Raw genomic sequence first — 18,385 nt, 5'->3', positions numbered from 1 at the left:
TAAAACAACTAAAAATCTCTTACTTTTGCCCTTCAAAGACAAAGAAAGAAGGATGCTTCAGTGGCTCCAAGTGCTAGTAAGTTGCCAAATACCCTGAAACAAGGTATTCAGCATGCATTAAATTAACTTTCCAGACAAGCATTTTTTCCTTTCTGTACAGGCAAAAGGTTGGTTTAGTGAACTGCCATTCTGAGGTGCTAAAAATTATATTCACTGCACAAAATGTTGTACCAAATCTGGAGGCTGTATTTTTCCAACATTTTAGCATTTAGATTTCTTACCTGCATAAACCTTATTTTGCTGTCTACTGACTCATTCAATGTGCATTTCCCTATATAAATTAGTATAGCATTAAAAAAGGAGTATATTTTATATATCAGTGATACTCATTACTAAGAACTATTACTTCTTGCTCTCACATGATTTATTATTTAAATTTTAATCAATCTGAAACTCTTCATAAACATAAAAGATGACTGTTCAAGATTTTTTTACTCCCTTGAAATATAATCCCCATTTAGCTAAATATACCATTCACCAAGATAATAAATTGTACAGAAGAAGTGCTACCATTATCATTTTTATTTGTTTGAGCTAGAAGGAAGTCCCACATAATGATAGTTTTTGTACAGCTTGAACTGAATGCTAATGCCTATGTATTTAAGGCACTTTAATGGAACTAAAAAAGGAATAAATCATCCAAACATTTTGAGAATCCTAATCTAATGGTCTGGCAAGAGTCAAAACATTTCCATTCCCTGCTCCTACTCATGGCCATGAACCTTGTAAGCAGTAGTCAGCCTTGAGACCTTTGAGAGAGGAGTATTCTTTGCAATTTTCCATCATCTGAGGTGCATGCTGCTAATACTGCTCTGTACTTATATATATATGAAATGTCAAAAAAAAATGTCTACAAACACCAAAAAAAGGAAAATTTAAAATAGGAAGTTAATAGAAGTCATCCTTCAAGAAACTGAAGTTGTATTCAGAAAAGAAGAAAGATAAGAATAGATAAGAATTTATTCTGGTTGACCAAAATAGTTTTCATGGAATAATCAGTGTAGGCATAAAGCAGGGAGACTGCCAGACTGCCACAGTATTATTAGGAAGGTATTTACTCTAGAATATTATTTTTTGCAAAATAAACTGGAGGACATACTTTGAACTGATATTTCAGAAAGAGAAGCTGTAAAGTGAGTCAACAAAAAAATAACATATTTTTTAAATTAAATTATAGTTAGTGTAAAGCATCTCCAGTATAAAGTAATTAGTAACTGCAATACAGTCTTTCACTGATAAGTATAAAAGCTGGAAAAAAAAAACAAGGTATTTTTAAAGAATTTCAACATTATAAAAATTGAAGAATAGACAAATAAGTCTGACATCCACATTGGACAGATTTTTAGAAACCCAAATACACAATAAAATTAGCAAGCATATGAATAAATTATTATAAAATGTGAAGAAGTCAGAATGCATTTAGTAGAGGGAATTCACATCTGTTACATGTATTAGAATTCTTTTAAGTAGTCACAGAGAAAGTGAGAAAATGAGATTTATTCCTGCTGCTCAGTTGGGATTACAGGCTTTTAAAGAATTTCAGCTGCCTTGAAATAGGAATAAATTCATCCATGAGAAAACTTAATTAATGAAAGGACAAAAAAAAAAAAACAGGAATAAATGATCAAGGGTTTTTTTAAGCAAAAGTTTTCACCAGCAAAGCCTCACAGGAGATCAGTCTAAAAATACTTTGTTCACCTTATTCAAAAATTATCTAGAACAACAATGAATGAGGTACAGGAAAGCCTCACACTAAATTAGCAAAAGTAATAGAAGAAAATGCCAGCTGAGGAGTGTTGCAGAACAGTCTCAGAATGAATGGAGTAGTTGACTTGCTGAAAGACAAATTTGGGTTAGACAGTAAGTAAAGCTATCTGTGGTGAGCATGGCGAAGCAGTGGAATTTCATAAGACTCTGTGGAAGAATCTCATTGGAAATCTGTCAAGAGAAGTCAGACATATATCTCTCTGTCAAGTTCAAATGAGCCATCTCAAGGAGAATCTAAATGGTATATTAGAATGTGTCATTAGGAAATGAAGCATTCTTCCTAATGCTATGTTTCTAAGGATGTAGGCATAATGATTCAAATATCTGTCCTAATTGGCTTTTGTAATCAGATGAAATGAACACAGAAATTATCTCTCTTATTACTAGCAACACGACTTAGTCAGTCATTTAAAAGAACAAATAAAATATATAAGCCTACTTAAGGCAGCATTTTTAAGTTACCTTAATGAAAACCAAGGCAATTTGACACATTTACACATAATCTCAGTAACTTTAATTATCAGGAACTATTATTATTTTTTTATTATTATTTTATACTTTGTTAATCAAAAACTTCAGACCACTATTTAAACCTACTTTTCAGTCTTAGGCCAAGAAATACATAACAAGCATACTATTGTCTCCTACCTTACAAAAGACAGTATTTACCAATTGCATGGTATTTGCAATGAGCATATTACTGAAAAAATTGACTTATGTCAATAAATTATATAAAATATTACATGAAAAAACACTAAAATAATGAAATTGTATTGTTTACAAAATACATATTTTCAAAAAAGGCTAGCATAATACTTCTTGAATGTTGCCATATGTCTTCTACAAGTATCTGTCGGAATCTGAGAAAGATTCTGCATATCAGATCTGAACATTTTATCTAAAATGTTGAGTAAAATGATTTCAGAAGAGTTTTCTGTGATTACATCAGTTGTCCTGAATTTTTTACTCTATTCTTCAGCTTTTTTAAGAATTCAGACTGCTGGTTTACCATTTGTTACAAGAAATACCAGCAGAACAATATATATTAGTGCATTTAATTATTTCCAAGAAATAGGTTAACATTTGCATGTGTATGTACATATAAATATGCCTAATATGTGTGGATATATACAATTGCTAATAAATATTTTAAAGCACTATAATATATTGTATTGTATTATATTCTATTCTATAAAATGTTCTAACACTAATTTTACAGTAATTTTGTACAGAAGAAACTAGGCAAGCAGGAAAGAAACAAATCCTTGCTCTACTCAGTAAAAATCAATATCAAAATATTAGCATCACTAGATCACTAGATATACTTCTGTTTCTCAAACAGAGACTCATCCTCTAATCAAAGAAATGTACTTGCATGAGTTTGTTAGTCAAAAAAGGATCTGTATTAACTTAAAAACCATAATCACAAATTCATACGCAATTGGAAATTACTGGAAATGAGGACAGATATCTTCAAAGTCCCTGGAGGAGATTTCTCCTTAATGGAAATCTGTTTCAGTAGTTATGTGACTTGGATTCATAATCAAGGAGTAAGAGGCCCTGAGTTCAGGAGAAGCCTGCTGCTCTCTCTCATGGCTCCATACCTTGTTGGACCGCAGAGACACTCTTCCTCCGCAGCGCGCGCAGAATTTCGTTTGGCAATAGGAACAGTTATGGCCACAGCCATCAGCAAATTTGGTTTTGTGGCAGATGCCACAGGTTGGGGCATCACCCTTCTGCTCCTGGTGCTGCTGTGATTCTTCACCCATCTTCTTGACTTGCTCCTTATACATCTCAAACTGCTGATGTAATTTTCTGCAGAAGAGAAGAGATCATTAGTTGTTGTTTACTTTTGCCCACAAATACTTCAGTCACTAAACGTGAATGTAATCATTTTTACAAATCAGAGAGAAATACTGTAGTAAAGCACATATATTTAATTTATTATGCTCCAGAAGTGTTACATTCAAGAATACTTCTTTTTCATTATAAATGAACTCTAGGAGGAAGCTCAACATTGAGAACACTGAGTTCACAACCCAGTTGTTACAAAGAGATGTAACTTTTTTTTAGGATGGGACCAGATGTTTGCTACAAATACAACAGCTGGAAACACAGGATAAGTAATAACGATAAGTGGTAAGCCCATGGTGCTAAACAATAAACTGGCAAAAGGAGGGGGGGAAAATCTAATTAATTCTTTAAAGTATACTTTTATCTAATTCCACCAGATAGATGCAACTATCTTTTATTGATCTAGCTTATCTTCATTAATCTATGAAATGAAGATATCTATCTATCTATGCACAATCCTGCATAGAATAATGATTCCAAAATTATTTTCAATGACTTTTCAATCACCAGGTTTAATAATAAGTTACCTCATATTAACAAATTATTATAAATCATTTAAGCCATTCATATCATTGGGTAGGAACTGTTATCTCATGTAAAATATAAAGTAGAAGACAGCCTTAAGTGCAAAATCCAGGAAAAATTGCTTAAGATACACACATATATGTTCCACCTATTTCCAGAACTAGAAACAAATGCAGTCAGTGGCCATGAGTGTCCAGAACTGCAATGTTAATTCATCATATTAATTCATCCATATTTCTGAGTCCAGAATCATCAAATCTCGATACATGATAACGGGAAGTGTCTCATGCTGACCAAACCTACAGACACATTTAATGCTCTATAACGGTAGTTTTTCTCAAAAGCTCTACTTCTAAAGGTAAATGACATCATGGGAAATTTAATTTTCATTATAAATAGCCATCATGTTTTAGCTTTTGCAGATTCTGAAAAAGATGGGAAGGGTGACATTGCATATCACAAGAGTTTCAAACCCATAGAGAAAAAATAAAACTTTGACTTCCCACTTTTTTTTAATAGGGGTATGAACAGTGATATTTAAATTCTTAGCATAGAATTCAACTTGCCTAATTTTGCAATTGAGACGGTAAAGTTTAGTAAATTATAAGTTATTAATCCAATTTAGGCAGATTTTTTAGTTCCTTGAATAAGTTCAGGCAAAACCCCAAAAAATAAGCACTTTTTCTGAAACATTAAAAAGGTAACATAAGACCAAAAAAAATTGTAAAAGGCATTTATTTTTCCTTAGAATTATTCTTCTCTTGAATCTTGAGATTAAGTTAGTAAAAAACACACATGAATCATAAGAAGGAACAAAAAATAACCTCCTAGAAAACAACTAAATTCAGGAGACCAACTTCCTTAAGCATAAATATATATTTTATATAGATCACATATAAATTAATGATGCAAACTTATTACATCAGAATTTTCAGAGGCCCCTACCAAAACAAATATTACACAAGTCAGTTAAAAATTAACTTAAGCAGTTATTTACCATGAATATTCACACATATGGCAAGAATTGTTGGGATTCACTTTGTTTTTCAGGAAAACTCCCCTAAGAATGTACTTTACATTAGACCACAGAGGAATTGTAGGAGCAGGCAGGCAGCTCCCCCTCTCCAGCAGGAAGGACAGGAGGATGGAGTTATCCTTGTCCTCTGTACTGACCTGCAGCCCGAGCTCCCAGCTGCCACCGACCCTTTCCCAGGAAGCGGGAATGAGGTTACTTCATTTGCTTATGTGTCATTTTTCTGTGTACCTGCTCTTGTCACTTCAAGATCAATCCAGAGTCCAGCAGTGTGGACTCCCAACAGCAGTGGCTCCCTTTTCCCTCGCTTTCAGCCCCTTCCCACCTGCACCAGCAGGGAGAGGGGCTCATCTGGGACCTCATCAGGAGGGATGGCAGAGTTGGCATTGCCCTAAAAGCCTTCTGGGCAGTCAGGAGTAAAGGGCTTCCTCTGCCTTCTCCCTGCTTCCAAAGAGCTCACTGTTAAGTGCTCTTTGTTGAATGGGGCAGCACAAGAGTTACTAACAAGCAAGAGCTGAATGAAGTTGCAAAAAAAAATTTGGAAGTCTGGAAACCTGGCACATTTCAGCGTTTTACACTGACAACACTATATAATTGGTAGTCTGGCCTGTTTCCATCAATAACACATGTAATCTCTGAGACCTTGCCTGCCTTTTAATTTTGCTTAACACTGCATTCTTCATTTAAAGCATATTATCTATGCTGAACTCCAAGTTTATTTTTAGGCTGCATTCAGTTTTGTGGCTTCCTTATAATCTACAGCCTTTGTTTGTATGATTACTTGCTTACCAGTCTCACTGATGCATAAAAAGCACAAGGCTTTTGCCAAATCTTAAGCCTCATGTACTGAAATAATTTCACTTGTGTTCCCTCTTGGGCACAAGAATCTATGTAAAGGTCATAACTTTTCCTTTAAAGTATAAACTTTCCAAGGTTATACAGAGTAGTTTTTGAAAATCCTTGTTCTAGTAGGAAACATATCATCTGCCAAAATTGTTCCTTATTACATCTTTTTCTGTTTTGAGAAAAATATTACATGTATTGATAGCTGTCAGAAAAACCTGAACAAAGAATCTATGAAATATTCAGTTAGACACAATATGTGTTCTATATACTAAGCAGAACCACCTGAGATGAATATGCATACTAAAAAAAATATATAAATTTTTCAATTTAGGAATTTCATTTTTAAAATTTTGATCTTTTTTGTAGATAAATAATTAATTTTTTATCATCTAGCCTGCACAGGTTTAAGCCAAAATTTGACTTAAAAATACACAGCAATAATTAGATGTTTAGAATAGCACAGCATCTGAAACACATTTAGCAAAAACTTTATAATGTATACTTTTCAGAAAACATAATGCAAATAAAATTCCATTTTGTTCATGCTGTCTGCAGTCATTGCTGCCTGAGGGGCTCGGAAGTTCACTTACTAGGGAAATTATAGTAACCAGCACCAAGGCAAACTTCAGAGACTAAAACCAAACTCAGGTATCCCAAGGCTACAATTTCCAGTCCTGATATCCAGTGAGTTACTCTGTTAATGCAAGAGGTCAAGAGCCACCCATGATAGGTTAGGTTGGAATTGACTTTTAAGATCATTGAGTCCAACTATTCACCCAGCACTGCCAAGGTCACTGCTGATCTATGTCCCCAAGTGCCACATCCACACATCTTTTAAATACCTCCAGGGATGGTGACTCAAACACTGCCCTGGACAGCCTGTTCCAATGCTTGAAAACCCTTTCCATGAAGAATTTTATTCTTAATATCCAATCTACACCTCCCCTGGTGCAACTAGAGGCCATTTCCTCTCATCCAACCACTGGTTACCTGAGAGAAGAGCCTGACCCACACATGGTGCACACTTCTTTCAGGCAGAGAGCCATAAGGTCATCCCTGAGCTTCTTCTTCTCCAGGCTAAACAACCCCCGCACCCTCAGCTGCTCCTCATGGGACTCCAGACCCTTCACCAAACTCATTGCCCTCCTCTGGACACACTTCACCACCTCAATGTCTTTCTAGCAGTGAAAAAATGGGTTCTGCCCAAGAGTTGTATTTTGGGCCAAAATTTTATCCACAATGAAAAGACTTTTTTTTTGACATGAGAGGGACTTTTTTTTTTTGTTTGTAAATCCAGATAATTATATTAAATCACAATTAACAGCTAATTTAAGTAGAAAACTCAGAAATGCATATCCATGACCCTTATATAATTTTGGCAATGGCCCCTACAGCACAGGCCATCTATCTGTACTGATGCAAAGTCTCACTCCTTTACTACATTTGTTTCAAAAATACATGTACTTTAACAACTTCTATAAACTTTAGAGATTTTAGAGGAAAAGGAGAAGCTGACATGAGTTTACACAGACACCTAATGATACTGAAAGTTTGGTCTGAGAAACTGGTAATTAAGTTCTGTTCTCTCATGAGAATTACTTCCCTGAACCTCACTTGTATTGGCTAGAAGTTACAGTGGTGAAGTTCATGAGTTTTATATGACTAGACAAGTTTGGTTTTTTTTAAATAACATATCCAAGATAACTTCATAGAAGACATCTCAATGTGAAAAGCAACTGTTTGTAAGAATTTGGATTGCTCTGCCAGAGTCAAGATATAGCTTGCATTGGAATACTTGTTTTGTTCTGGAATGAATTTAATTTAATTCTGCTTTTCCTGATTGCCCACACCTTTCCAGAAATGAAAATTTCAATATCAGTCAAAAAGCAGCAAACTATGAGTCTCTCCTGATCCATGCCAAAGGCAAGTAAGAAATTCAAGTTTATTATTGACATTTTATTACTGTACAGAAATTTTAATTTTCTCATCCCCTCCAGAAATATCCCTAAAACTTTCAGCATTTTACCAAAACTTAAAAAAATTACTGACAAGAAGTTCTAAAACTATACCTACCTTCCAAAAGGTCACATAAATGTTTCTGAAACTTCTAAATCTGCTAAAAATCTACCACTAGAAGGGCAACTGTTAAGAAAGAATCCAGGATGTTTAGGCCAGATGTAAGTGTAGAAGCCACTTCTCATTTCCTCATTTTTCTCTCAAAGTTTTATTACAGATGTAGCACTTGCCTCATTTCGTATTCCCAGGCACAGAGCACGGATGTGGCTTTAATCCAGCTTCAAAAAGGGTTTGTTCACTTTCAGTTCTGCCAAGACCATTCATTTAACAATTTTTCTGCTGGTGGCAATGACTGGTAGCATATGACATTTTTCCTGTACTGTACTCTTTAAGTTCCTGCTTTTACAAGTGTGCCAGCTAACCTGCCACTGCCTACACCCACTTAATGGATATTACTCTTATATATATAACCCCATGTGTTGGTAGAGGTTGGGAAACAGCAGGCTGAAGAGCAGTTCTGCTGATAAGAACCCCTGGAAAATAGGGTGGAAACCAGGCAATGAGCCAGTGCTGTGTGTGCTTGCATTACAAATTGGACAAATGACGTATGGGTCCATATTAGCAAGAGTATAAAGAGCAGATTGAGGGAAGTTATTTATTCCCTTTGACTGGCACTAGCAAGGCTGCACCTGGACTATCGTGCCCAGGTTGGTGTCTGCCTGCTATTGATGGATGTGGACAAATTGGACACATTTGACAAGTCCAGTTTGTCAACACAGAAGAAAATTATCATGTCTTTGCTCAATCCAGTGAAGAGGAATGGACTAAGGGAGTGATTTAACACCTGTCTGAAACTAGCTATCTAATCTAAACATTACCTGAAAAGAAAAATTACAGAGCCAAATTCTTCCTTGTAGTAAAAAATCCAAATCAAGCAGCAAAAGGCACTAAAATGGCACTTTGTGAGGGGGTTCAGGCTGGACATTAGAAGAAGCATGTACATTTGCCAAGTAATGCAGCACTTTAGAAAAGTTGTCCCAAGATACTGTGGGATCACTGTGCTTGGAGCTTTTCAAAACTTGCCCAGATAGAGCTCCAGCTGCCTCAACTGAGTCTTGGCAATAACCATGCTCTGTGCAGGAGGTCAGTTCAGAGACTCTCTTCAAAGAACATTCCTGTTGTTACATTATTGGCAAGAGCTTTAATCAGGCTAGAGATATGAAATATAAACCCAAGCAGAATCATAAGGAAAAAAATATTCAACAAGAACTATTTGGCTTAGCAGTGTTGAAAAGAAAAAAAGTAACCACTTTTACTAACAGAAAAAACCCAGATCTTTATGTTTTTCATAAACTACTGTGAGCAAAACTCCCTCAAAGTCTGACCAACGAACCCACATTTGCTTTCAATTCTATGAAGTGCAAAGGGCAGAAAAAACTTGAGTTTATGCTTTGATTTTGATATGTGTAGGCAGTAAAATAGAAATTAAAAATAAAAAAAAATCCATGTTCAGCAATGCAAAATAAGATAGTTCGTAATTGAAAAATGATGATTTTGCCAATATTCAACTGAAATGAGAAAGGGCATCACACAAAACTCCTTTTAAGAAGACCATGATTCTGCTCTAAGTCTACCAGATAAAGAAAAATTATTAAGCAACAAAAGACTCAAATCTAACTTCAAACAAAAACCTTACATCTAATTCTAGTTGAAATTAATGGGTTATCATACTCAGGCAGATAACACAACTAGAGTATTGAAGCCATTCACAATTCATATCAGTGAAAATCAAATATTGACAGAAAGTAGATGTCAGCAGAGATCTCTGCAAACATTCACTCAATTCACAGCACTTTTAACTTTCTTGCTGGCTAGATCTCAACTGTCTTATTGAAATTGATGTATTATTTCTAACTGATTTCCTCAAATAAAAATTAACTATTTTCTACTGTCAGTAGGTTTAGCTTCTGGGGCACCTACCTAAGTGAAATATCTAAGCTTAGACCTTAGATTGAAAAAAATACATTCAGAGAGTGCAAATTGAAAGGGCTTAAAAATATAATTGTCAAGTAAAAATGCTGCTTTTTAATCTATGCACTAGAATTTACAATAAATAGGAGAAATCTAAGATATTGAAAAGAGCCAGACACAAGCACTTACTTTGATTCCTGCTGAAAGTACCAGTCAGTTTTAGCTAAACTTTCACAAACTTTTTCTTTTAAAACAGAAAGATACCATAAAATCCAATTCATTTGAATTTATACCTCTGCCCTGAGTGCAAGAAATCTATGCAGAAATAATAATCCTAAACTTACCTGAAAAGTGTGCATAGTTTCTCCTGTCAGTTGTACTTGGCATAAACATTCTGATTTTTATCTGTTTTAGCAAAAATGTAACAGAAAATAACATTCTCTACCTTTTTCTTTTTTTTTTTTTCAGGTGGGAAATTCATTTTCCCTACTTTAAAAGTTAACTGACAGATTTTTCCTAGCATTTTCAGTATTTTGTTTAGAAAAAGATGGTTCATTGTAAGCCATATAATGACCACAACAGCCCTACTCAGCAATGTCAAATAGTGAGATATTTCAATTTGACATTTTTTCTTAATAGAGTAAATCCTCCTGAAAATGTCAGTGGAAACAAATCTGAAATTTTTAGCTATTTCACCTATTATGTTTTGAGTTGGTTTATAGGTGGAGCTACCTAGGAAAACACCCATGATTTTCATGTCTCCTAATCACTAGCCTATAAAGGAATTATTCTTTAATTATTCTGTGATATTCATTAACATGAAAGAGACAAAGAGGAACAGTGATGTAATTTTAAGTGCAGAACATCTTTAAAGAGCCTACAGAATTGACTAGTCAGAGAATAAGGCAGCCCTAAACATGGTGAAAAATTTACTTGCTTACAAAAGAAATAACTTTGTTCACACTAAGAAAAATACTACCTGCCTCTCCATCAGTGAAGTATTTATCAATATCATACTCTTACTGAATTCACAAAAAACCTTTAAAAAACCAAACCAAAAACAAACAAAAAAAACCAAAAAAAAGGGAAAAAATAATAAAACACCACAATATAGCTAAGGTCTGGATTCTAGATAAAATAGACGCAGAGTTAAAATAAGTTCACACATATGGAACTTGATGTCTTTGGATAGTTTCCCTTAAAAAATACAGTAAAATTCATATACTTTTAGTCTAATGCATAAATATATTCTAAATCTAAGTGAATTACACTGACTGTGCCTGAAATGCTGAAGAGAAGAAAAAGAGCTAAGAGAATGGAAAGGAAGGAGTGTTGCTGCTAAGTGATGCTGTCCTTGGTTCATACCACTGCTGCTGCTCACTTATGGTTCAAGTGGGAAAAGCCAACAATATCAGAGCTAATGAGCATCCAAAACTACCAGATCTCTGTTTCAGTCTCTATTTCCATGCAAGGGAGCAGATGTAAAGATGTAAAGAATGCAAAGATGTTCTGTTATGACCTAACATCATTTGCCTCATGCAGGAGATTAAACCCAAATATTCTCTGCTGGTGGGAATCTTGTAACAGGCTGTTCTTAGAAGTAAAATACCTGGCCAATATGCTGTCTTTAAGTTGGCCTGGCTCCATTCTCTCTTTTTCCCACTTACTAGGGCTTTCTGCAAAGGCTTTCTTACAGGTCACACTGCATCACATTTTGTTTACAGTTTATTTGACCTTCCTCACAAAATAGAAAATATTCCCCCATTGCTTTCTTCCTGATGTCAGAACAAATTACTTAATTTGGTATGACCCTAAATAAATTTTTAACTACAGATGAAGTCATGTCACTGACTCTAGTTTAATTTAATACAGTCAGAAACTCATTTAAAAAAACGACAAGCAAGAATGTGATAAAAAAAAAAGCCCCTGCCTTTCAATAAATGAGGATATGACTGTAAATGAATCAACAGAAAACACACCAGCTAGACATAAAGCCTATCTGGAAGAGAAAGGATTACTTTAGCTATTTTTTTTTCTCTTTATAATGCTCAGTATTGAATAAAACTGCAGCCTTTGTTTATTAACTTTATTTATTATCAGAAGTGAAACTGTTCCTTGTTAACAGGGGAGCAAGGAACAATGGCTAGGTACAATGGGCCTGTGAACACAAGAAAAAGTGAGCATGAAGAAGATGAACATATGGACTAAAAAGGACTGACACAATTAATCATATTATCATATTTCTGTGTGTGTTTAATGAGATTGAGATAAGCCAGACAAGATGCATAAAAGGAAATAGGTAGCTCCTGGCTGTACCTGTAACTTCCAGTTTTCCTCAGAACAACTTCTTCTTTCTTGCTTCTACCTTTTCTTTAGCAGTTCAAACTAATTGCAAGATTAAATTCAGAAGTGTTATCTTTCTAATTGTTTCTTGTTTATTAAAATTCATCTTTTACTGAGTTTTTTATTCTACTTTTACAATCTATAATATGCAGAAAGCTAGAAGTTACAACTAAGTTTTAAACAGACACAATATAGTAAAACATCCGATTTATCAAGATCTTTTCCAACACTCCTTTGGTGATAATAAGAAATATGGGCATTTAAAATTAAAGATAATACCACATTGCTCCAAAAGTTTAATGGCCAAATCATTCAGACAAAACTCCCTAATTTCTCCATAGCTGATAGTTATGAGAGTAACCACCTGTAAACAAGTAAGGTTCCTTCCTAAGTCCATATGGAAACTACTTTACACCTTTTAATATTTTCACACCACTTCGTTTTATTTCAATGTAACTGAGAAGGATCTAATTATTCTTTTCTGGATCTTATTTAAAATCCTATGTTACAACAGAAGTTTCCACAACTTTCATGCAAATATTATGGCGATTACACTGTGGTATAATGTGTCCTCATTCTCCATAGCTGCTCATGCTGCTCTGTAGTTGCTCATTGTTAAAAAAAAATTAGAAAATCGTTTCTTAAACCATTGTGAGTCTGTCTATTCCTACAATATTTCTCTCATTTGACTATAAAATAAACATTCTTAGCTGCATTTTTAATTCTTTCTGCATAAAAAAAATTCTTCATTTTTCCTCTAATAGATTTTGTCATCTCATTCTTTACCCTCTCCAGCTGTACTGGAAATATGAGTATGACTCTGGTTTTAATGTCTAAGAATCAAGTGGGTAAGCTAAATCCATACTGTTACACACAACAGTGGTAGTTTTCCTTCTGCTCTTTACCCTTGCAACAAGGCCAACACTTCCCAGGTAATTTTAGGTCTCATTTAAAATAAGATTAATCATGCCAACTGTGATTGAAAAAGTGCCTGACTCTCCAAGGAAACTCTCCAAGTTCATTCCACAACTGCATTCATGCAGTTAAAAATATTTTATCTCCAGTTCCATGGCCTCGTCCCTGTGTTTGTAATCCACACTATCCCAAAGGAGCTGCTTTGATAAAGTGCTGAAGCTGTAAGAACTGAACCTCAGCTGACAATGAAGATCAGGAGTGAGCAGTTGAACTTACAGCAAAAGTAAGCTACCAGGAACTGTAAAATTACAGATAATTATGGTCAATTTTTTAACTAACCCATTAAAAAAAAAAAAGTAAACAATCAATCTGCATGCTTTACATATCCAGATACCTTCACTTTCACTTAAATAAGTTTTGCCAATTCTGATAGGAAAAACACAATTGTCTCAAATACAATTGTGTTTCAAGTTTGGAAAAATAGCCCTAGTAACAGAAGGAAACTTTTAGAACTCTCTTATTTTAAGGGTAACAATGCAACGTGAGCTCAAGCCTTACTGAATATTAAAAAGGACTCCATCAGAGACACTTCACAGTAGGTGATACTATTTGAATCTCCAGTCCTACTGATGCCATAGTACTATCATGTACTACTGCTGCTAAGCACTTTGGACAACTGAAAGTGGAGTTTTCAGAAACTGTGCATAGGAATAGTGAGCCTTTCTTTCTGCATTCAGTCTCATATTGATGACAACCAGCATCTGTCCTTAATTTCTATAAGAAAAGGCACAATGGACACGGAAGATCTGTATCCTATATACTGCTGTAAAATAAGCACATAAGGTGTAGCATTATTCACATCCAGAGTTATGGCACTCTCAACACTCACACACTTGCAGTTGTCTATCTATTAGAAAATCCCAACCATAAGCCAAAATGTCTCTAGACTTGGAAGTCAATCAACCAGAAAAGACCCACAGGTAAAAAAAAAAAAAAAAGTAGAAAGGGTCAGGGCTCCTTGCTGAACAGAAAGAGAATCACATCTCATTACTTTTTTCTTCTTTTTTTAACAGAAAAGTGTTTTATTTCCTAGAATTAGAATTATTTTGCAGCTATTGCAGCACCCTTACTATGTCATGAGCTTTGTGCAAAACTCAAGACTCCTATTGGGGTATTTTCCACACACAGTTAAGACAGGATGTATACAAACTTTCATATCCTATACAAAAATTCTCACCTGAAATCTAAAATCCTAAGAATACACGTGGCTCCCATAAAAGCTTCCTTTTACAGTCCATTTTTATCCTATAATTCTACTTTTTGTATCTATGCTGATAAAAACATGCTGATTTTTATAGTTAGATGTTTCTTCCTGATTCACTTGAATGTTGTTTTGAAGCAGAAATATTACACTAATATAAAAGCATTAGAAATCTAGTTGCCCCTTAATTATCTCTACATTTTTGCCAATACTGCTTATTTTAGGAATTCTACTAAATATCAGTTTTAAGGAACTTGAGGCACATTTATAAATATTTTAATTACTGTAAGTTATTTTTTATACAGCATTATTTTTAAAAGTATACAAATTACTGTTCTATCTAAATTATTCCCTCAGAAGAAGTTTCACAGTTTATCTTATATTTTACTTGTTTCCACAAATTATATTTTTATTAATATTATTCTAAATTTCCTTCTAAAAAGATACAGTATTTACCAAATGTGCCAGAAAAAGAGGCTAATTCAGTTGTTGGCAATTAAGCACATTGCAACATTATTACATTTATAAAGGACATCTCCAGCAGAGATAGTATTTCTCATAGTAACTCGGGTTACTTTTTTTGCATCATCTGTTGACTTACAATAGGAAGACATTCACTTCACACCTGTAGTATTAGAAATGTCCAAAATAATTAAGGTACTCTGATAAACATTTTTATCCTTACTATGAAAGGAAAAATTACTTTTTCATTGGACAATTACACACATAGTCAAAATAAACACACGCTAAATAATAGGTCAGACTGTCTCGGCTCCGAAATGTAACACCTCCTGACATTGCAGTATCATGATTAGAATGAGTTCATTCCACATTGTTTACAACATTCATGAGCATTTTCAATTATTAAGCAGCCCCTATCTTTTTACTTCTGTGACAGGAGTGTTCCTATCTTGATGATTTTCCTTTTCTAACAAACAGGAAATAAATGCGAGCAATGCTGGGAAAGCCAATGTAAGCAAGTCTTGGTTGTGCTCAACACATGGTTGTCTCAACTTCACCCAAGCAAACTACACCAACATGTTTGATGGTGAAAAATCACCACCAAAAGTGGTTTTTGCACTTATTTCAGATGCATCTCAGTTTTTACAGTGTCACTATTCTTACTGTAAAAGTAGCACCAATGAAGCCACATCGCTAGCAGCACTCTAGGGGGAGAGCCTCTTGAAAGTTTGCCAATTCTCAGAAGACTTATTTTCCATACTGCTCATATTTATAAAGTAACAGGAAGTAAAGCCAAAACACAAATTACTTTCATCATGCTAATATAATTTTCTTTTAATGAGGAAGGTGGTCAGATAGTCTCACCTGCAGGAGGGTCTTTTTGTAAGTGCATGAACAAGGTGTGTGATTTTCCCCACACTAATTATATCTAAATCCATGCCTCTATACTTCCCCTTCACTGTAAAAGTGCACTGAACTCAAACTTTGCTTCCCAGAAGTAAAACATGTCAATTTAGATTGCAGCAGTATTTTTTCATTTAAGATTAAAAGTATTTGATAAAAAGTATTTGGTAAAAGATAAACTTTTGCATGAAAAGCTGTATAAATAATATAAATCTAACAGCTGTATAAAGCTGCATAAATAGTAGTAAATCTAATGCTATTTCTGACAGCTAACGCTTGAGTTTTCCAAAGAAGTGTAGTCGTACAAAACCACCCCAACTAATCAGTGTCAGAGAGAAGATCAGAATTTAATCCTATATTGAAATCCTTTAACCTCTTAATTAAAGCCTATTAATTAACCATTAAGAGCTCAGAGTTACTGGGTATACATGAGGGTTGTAAGAGAAGGAAGCCAGGCCACCAGCTGGCCTACTGCCCATAATCCCACAGAGTGAAGGAAGCAGCAGCAGCAGTGGGCTCCAGGAGCTACCAGAGAGAGCAGGGACACTGACAGCTCTGTGAATACCTGTTTTCCTACAAAGCTTGAACACTGTTGTAAATATAAATAGATTTTACTCACATTTGTATTAGCACAACTGCAGTTAAACAACAAAATAAGTCTTAGTTCTGCTCCTCATCGAGCACTTATTCTCCTGCATCGTAGTTCTTTCATGCATTTTATGTTTGCATATTATTGATCAGAGCACATAGATTACTATCTTGTTATGCCATCATGCAAATTGCTGAGAAGCTTTTTTTTTTCTTTTTTTCTTTTCTTTTTTGTTTTTTTAATAATAATACCTGCAGGCCTAATCCCTGAGTAGGTTCAATGCAAATCAAATTTGGCAGACTCTGGCAGAAGGAAAGCCTTACATTATTAGGTGGTTTTCCTTTTGCTCTTTCCCACAGAGGTACCCTCAACTGCCATGACTTTGCAAAAAATCTACTATCCTAATTGTAGACATTGTGGAATAAAATTTGGGGGGAAAAAATATTTATTATCCTCCCTACTGCAGAACGTGGTCAATTCCATCATGTTCAAAATCAATTGCCATTCTTATTTTGTGTCTTTTATGTCCAGGACTGACCAGACATCACTATTCAAAGATGAAACAATATAAATTCTGATACATTTCCAAATCTTTCTGCTGTTGTAACTAAGCTGCTACAACAGGATCTTTGTAACAGTTGGTCTCCAACATTGAAAGCAAGAGCTTTCTTTAAATATGGACACCAAAAGAGGCAGCTTATTATATCTGCATCTTACTTTCATCTTTCCCTGGCCTCTCAAGGTAGAGTCAAAAGAGAGGCAAAGGCACAGCTGTGATATCACAGCCAATACCTGAACAAATCACCAGAGGATATAAAGTTGTGATCCTAGGATTATCACAACTCGTCAGTGTTGCTTGTCTAAGCAAAGAAAGAATATTCATTTAGTGTACATAGGTAATTAGTATTGTAACAGCTAGGAAATGGGAAATGTACACAATGGAGTCCAAATCCATTAACTAATCTTTAAATGAATAATTTCCAACAGAACACATAGCATAATATTTTCTTAAGAAATTCAGTATAGATACTGTAAAGAGAAGAATGCAGCAACATCACTAGATATGATGAAATATGACTACAGTATACTTGCTAATTTAAATTCACATTTAATCTTGAAACAGATAACATGCTGTTATTTCTGAAGTTACCTGTTAATCAGATTTTTGTCATACAAATATTAGTGATTTTCACCCTGTTGGTGAACACTGCACTAGAAACAATAAAACATGTTTAGCTCTTAGGCACATAACTGGGAGAAGGGGTGTCCACAACTGTTCCAAAACTGTTTTCTGACATGGTCTGTATACATGGATAAAGCACACCTGAGATTAGAGACCTGACTCTCCCAGCTGACAAAATCAAAGTTCTCACTGCTTAAAAGCTTCACACTGAAACAATAAAATCCATTTCCTACAACAAACCTAATTTTACTAATCAGCTGTTGAAACAGAGAATGTGCACATGGATGCAAAACTTCCTAAAGGATGAAAAAAGGTGACATGTGGAAAGAGTAACTTGAGTTACTGATCAGTTTTCAAATTTTGGAGTAATTGAATCATGTCAGTGACAAATCCAAATTCCAAATAGGCCTTGGTAAAAACTGGATTTTTGTTTCTGTGACAGTGCCTTTTTTTGCTCTGTGAGAATCTTCACCGTCTGTTAATGTTATTCATAGATGAGACTTTGTACCCTGTAGTATTCCTCCTCACCCCAGGCTTCTGATCAACTCACTCTGGCACCATCTGTCTGTGTTTGTTCTGAGTCCAAGATACTCCGGGAGCCACATCACTATGAATTTATTTTGACTTTCTCTCTATACAGAACGTAATCAGAAAATT

At 34.7% G+C, this 18,385-nt stretch overlaps 1 protein-coding gene across 45 annotated transcripts in view; it reads right to left on the bottom strand.

The window, feature by feature from the left end:
* RIMS2 (regulating synaptic membrane exocytosis 2) overlaps nucleotides 1-18,385 on the bottom strand; it is a 445,064-nt gene that overhangs the window by 353,130 nt on the left and 73,549 nt on the right. For all 45 annotated transcript variants that reach the window (XM_064394206.1, XM_064394146.1, XM_064393838.1 and 42 more), the window contains one exon: nucleotides 3,432-3,642. In XM_064394206.1, the coding sequence (XP_064250276.1) occupies nucleotides 3,432-3,642 (211 nt within the window). The remainder of the gene's footprint in view (nucleotides 1-3,431; nucleotides 3,643-18,385) is intronic.

This window comes from Passer domesticus, chromosome 1, assembly GCF_036417665.1.
Source record: "Passer domesticus isolate bPasDom1 chromosome 1, bPasDom1.hap1, whole genome shotgun sequence".
In the NCBI taxonomy this organism is placed as follows: domain Eukaryota; kingdom Metazoa; phylum Chordata; class Aves; order Passeriformes; family Passeridae; genus Passer; species Passer domesticus.
Note: the sequence above shows the minus strand (reverse complement) of the source record. Positions and strands in the feature narration are given on the sequence as shown.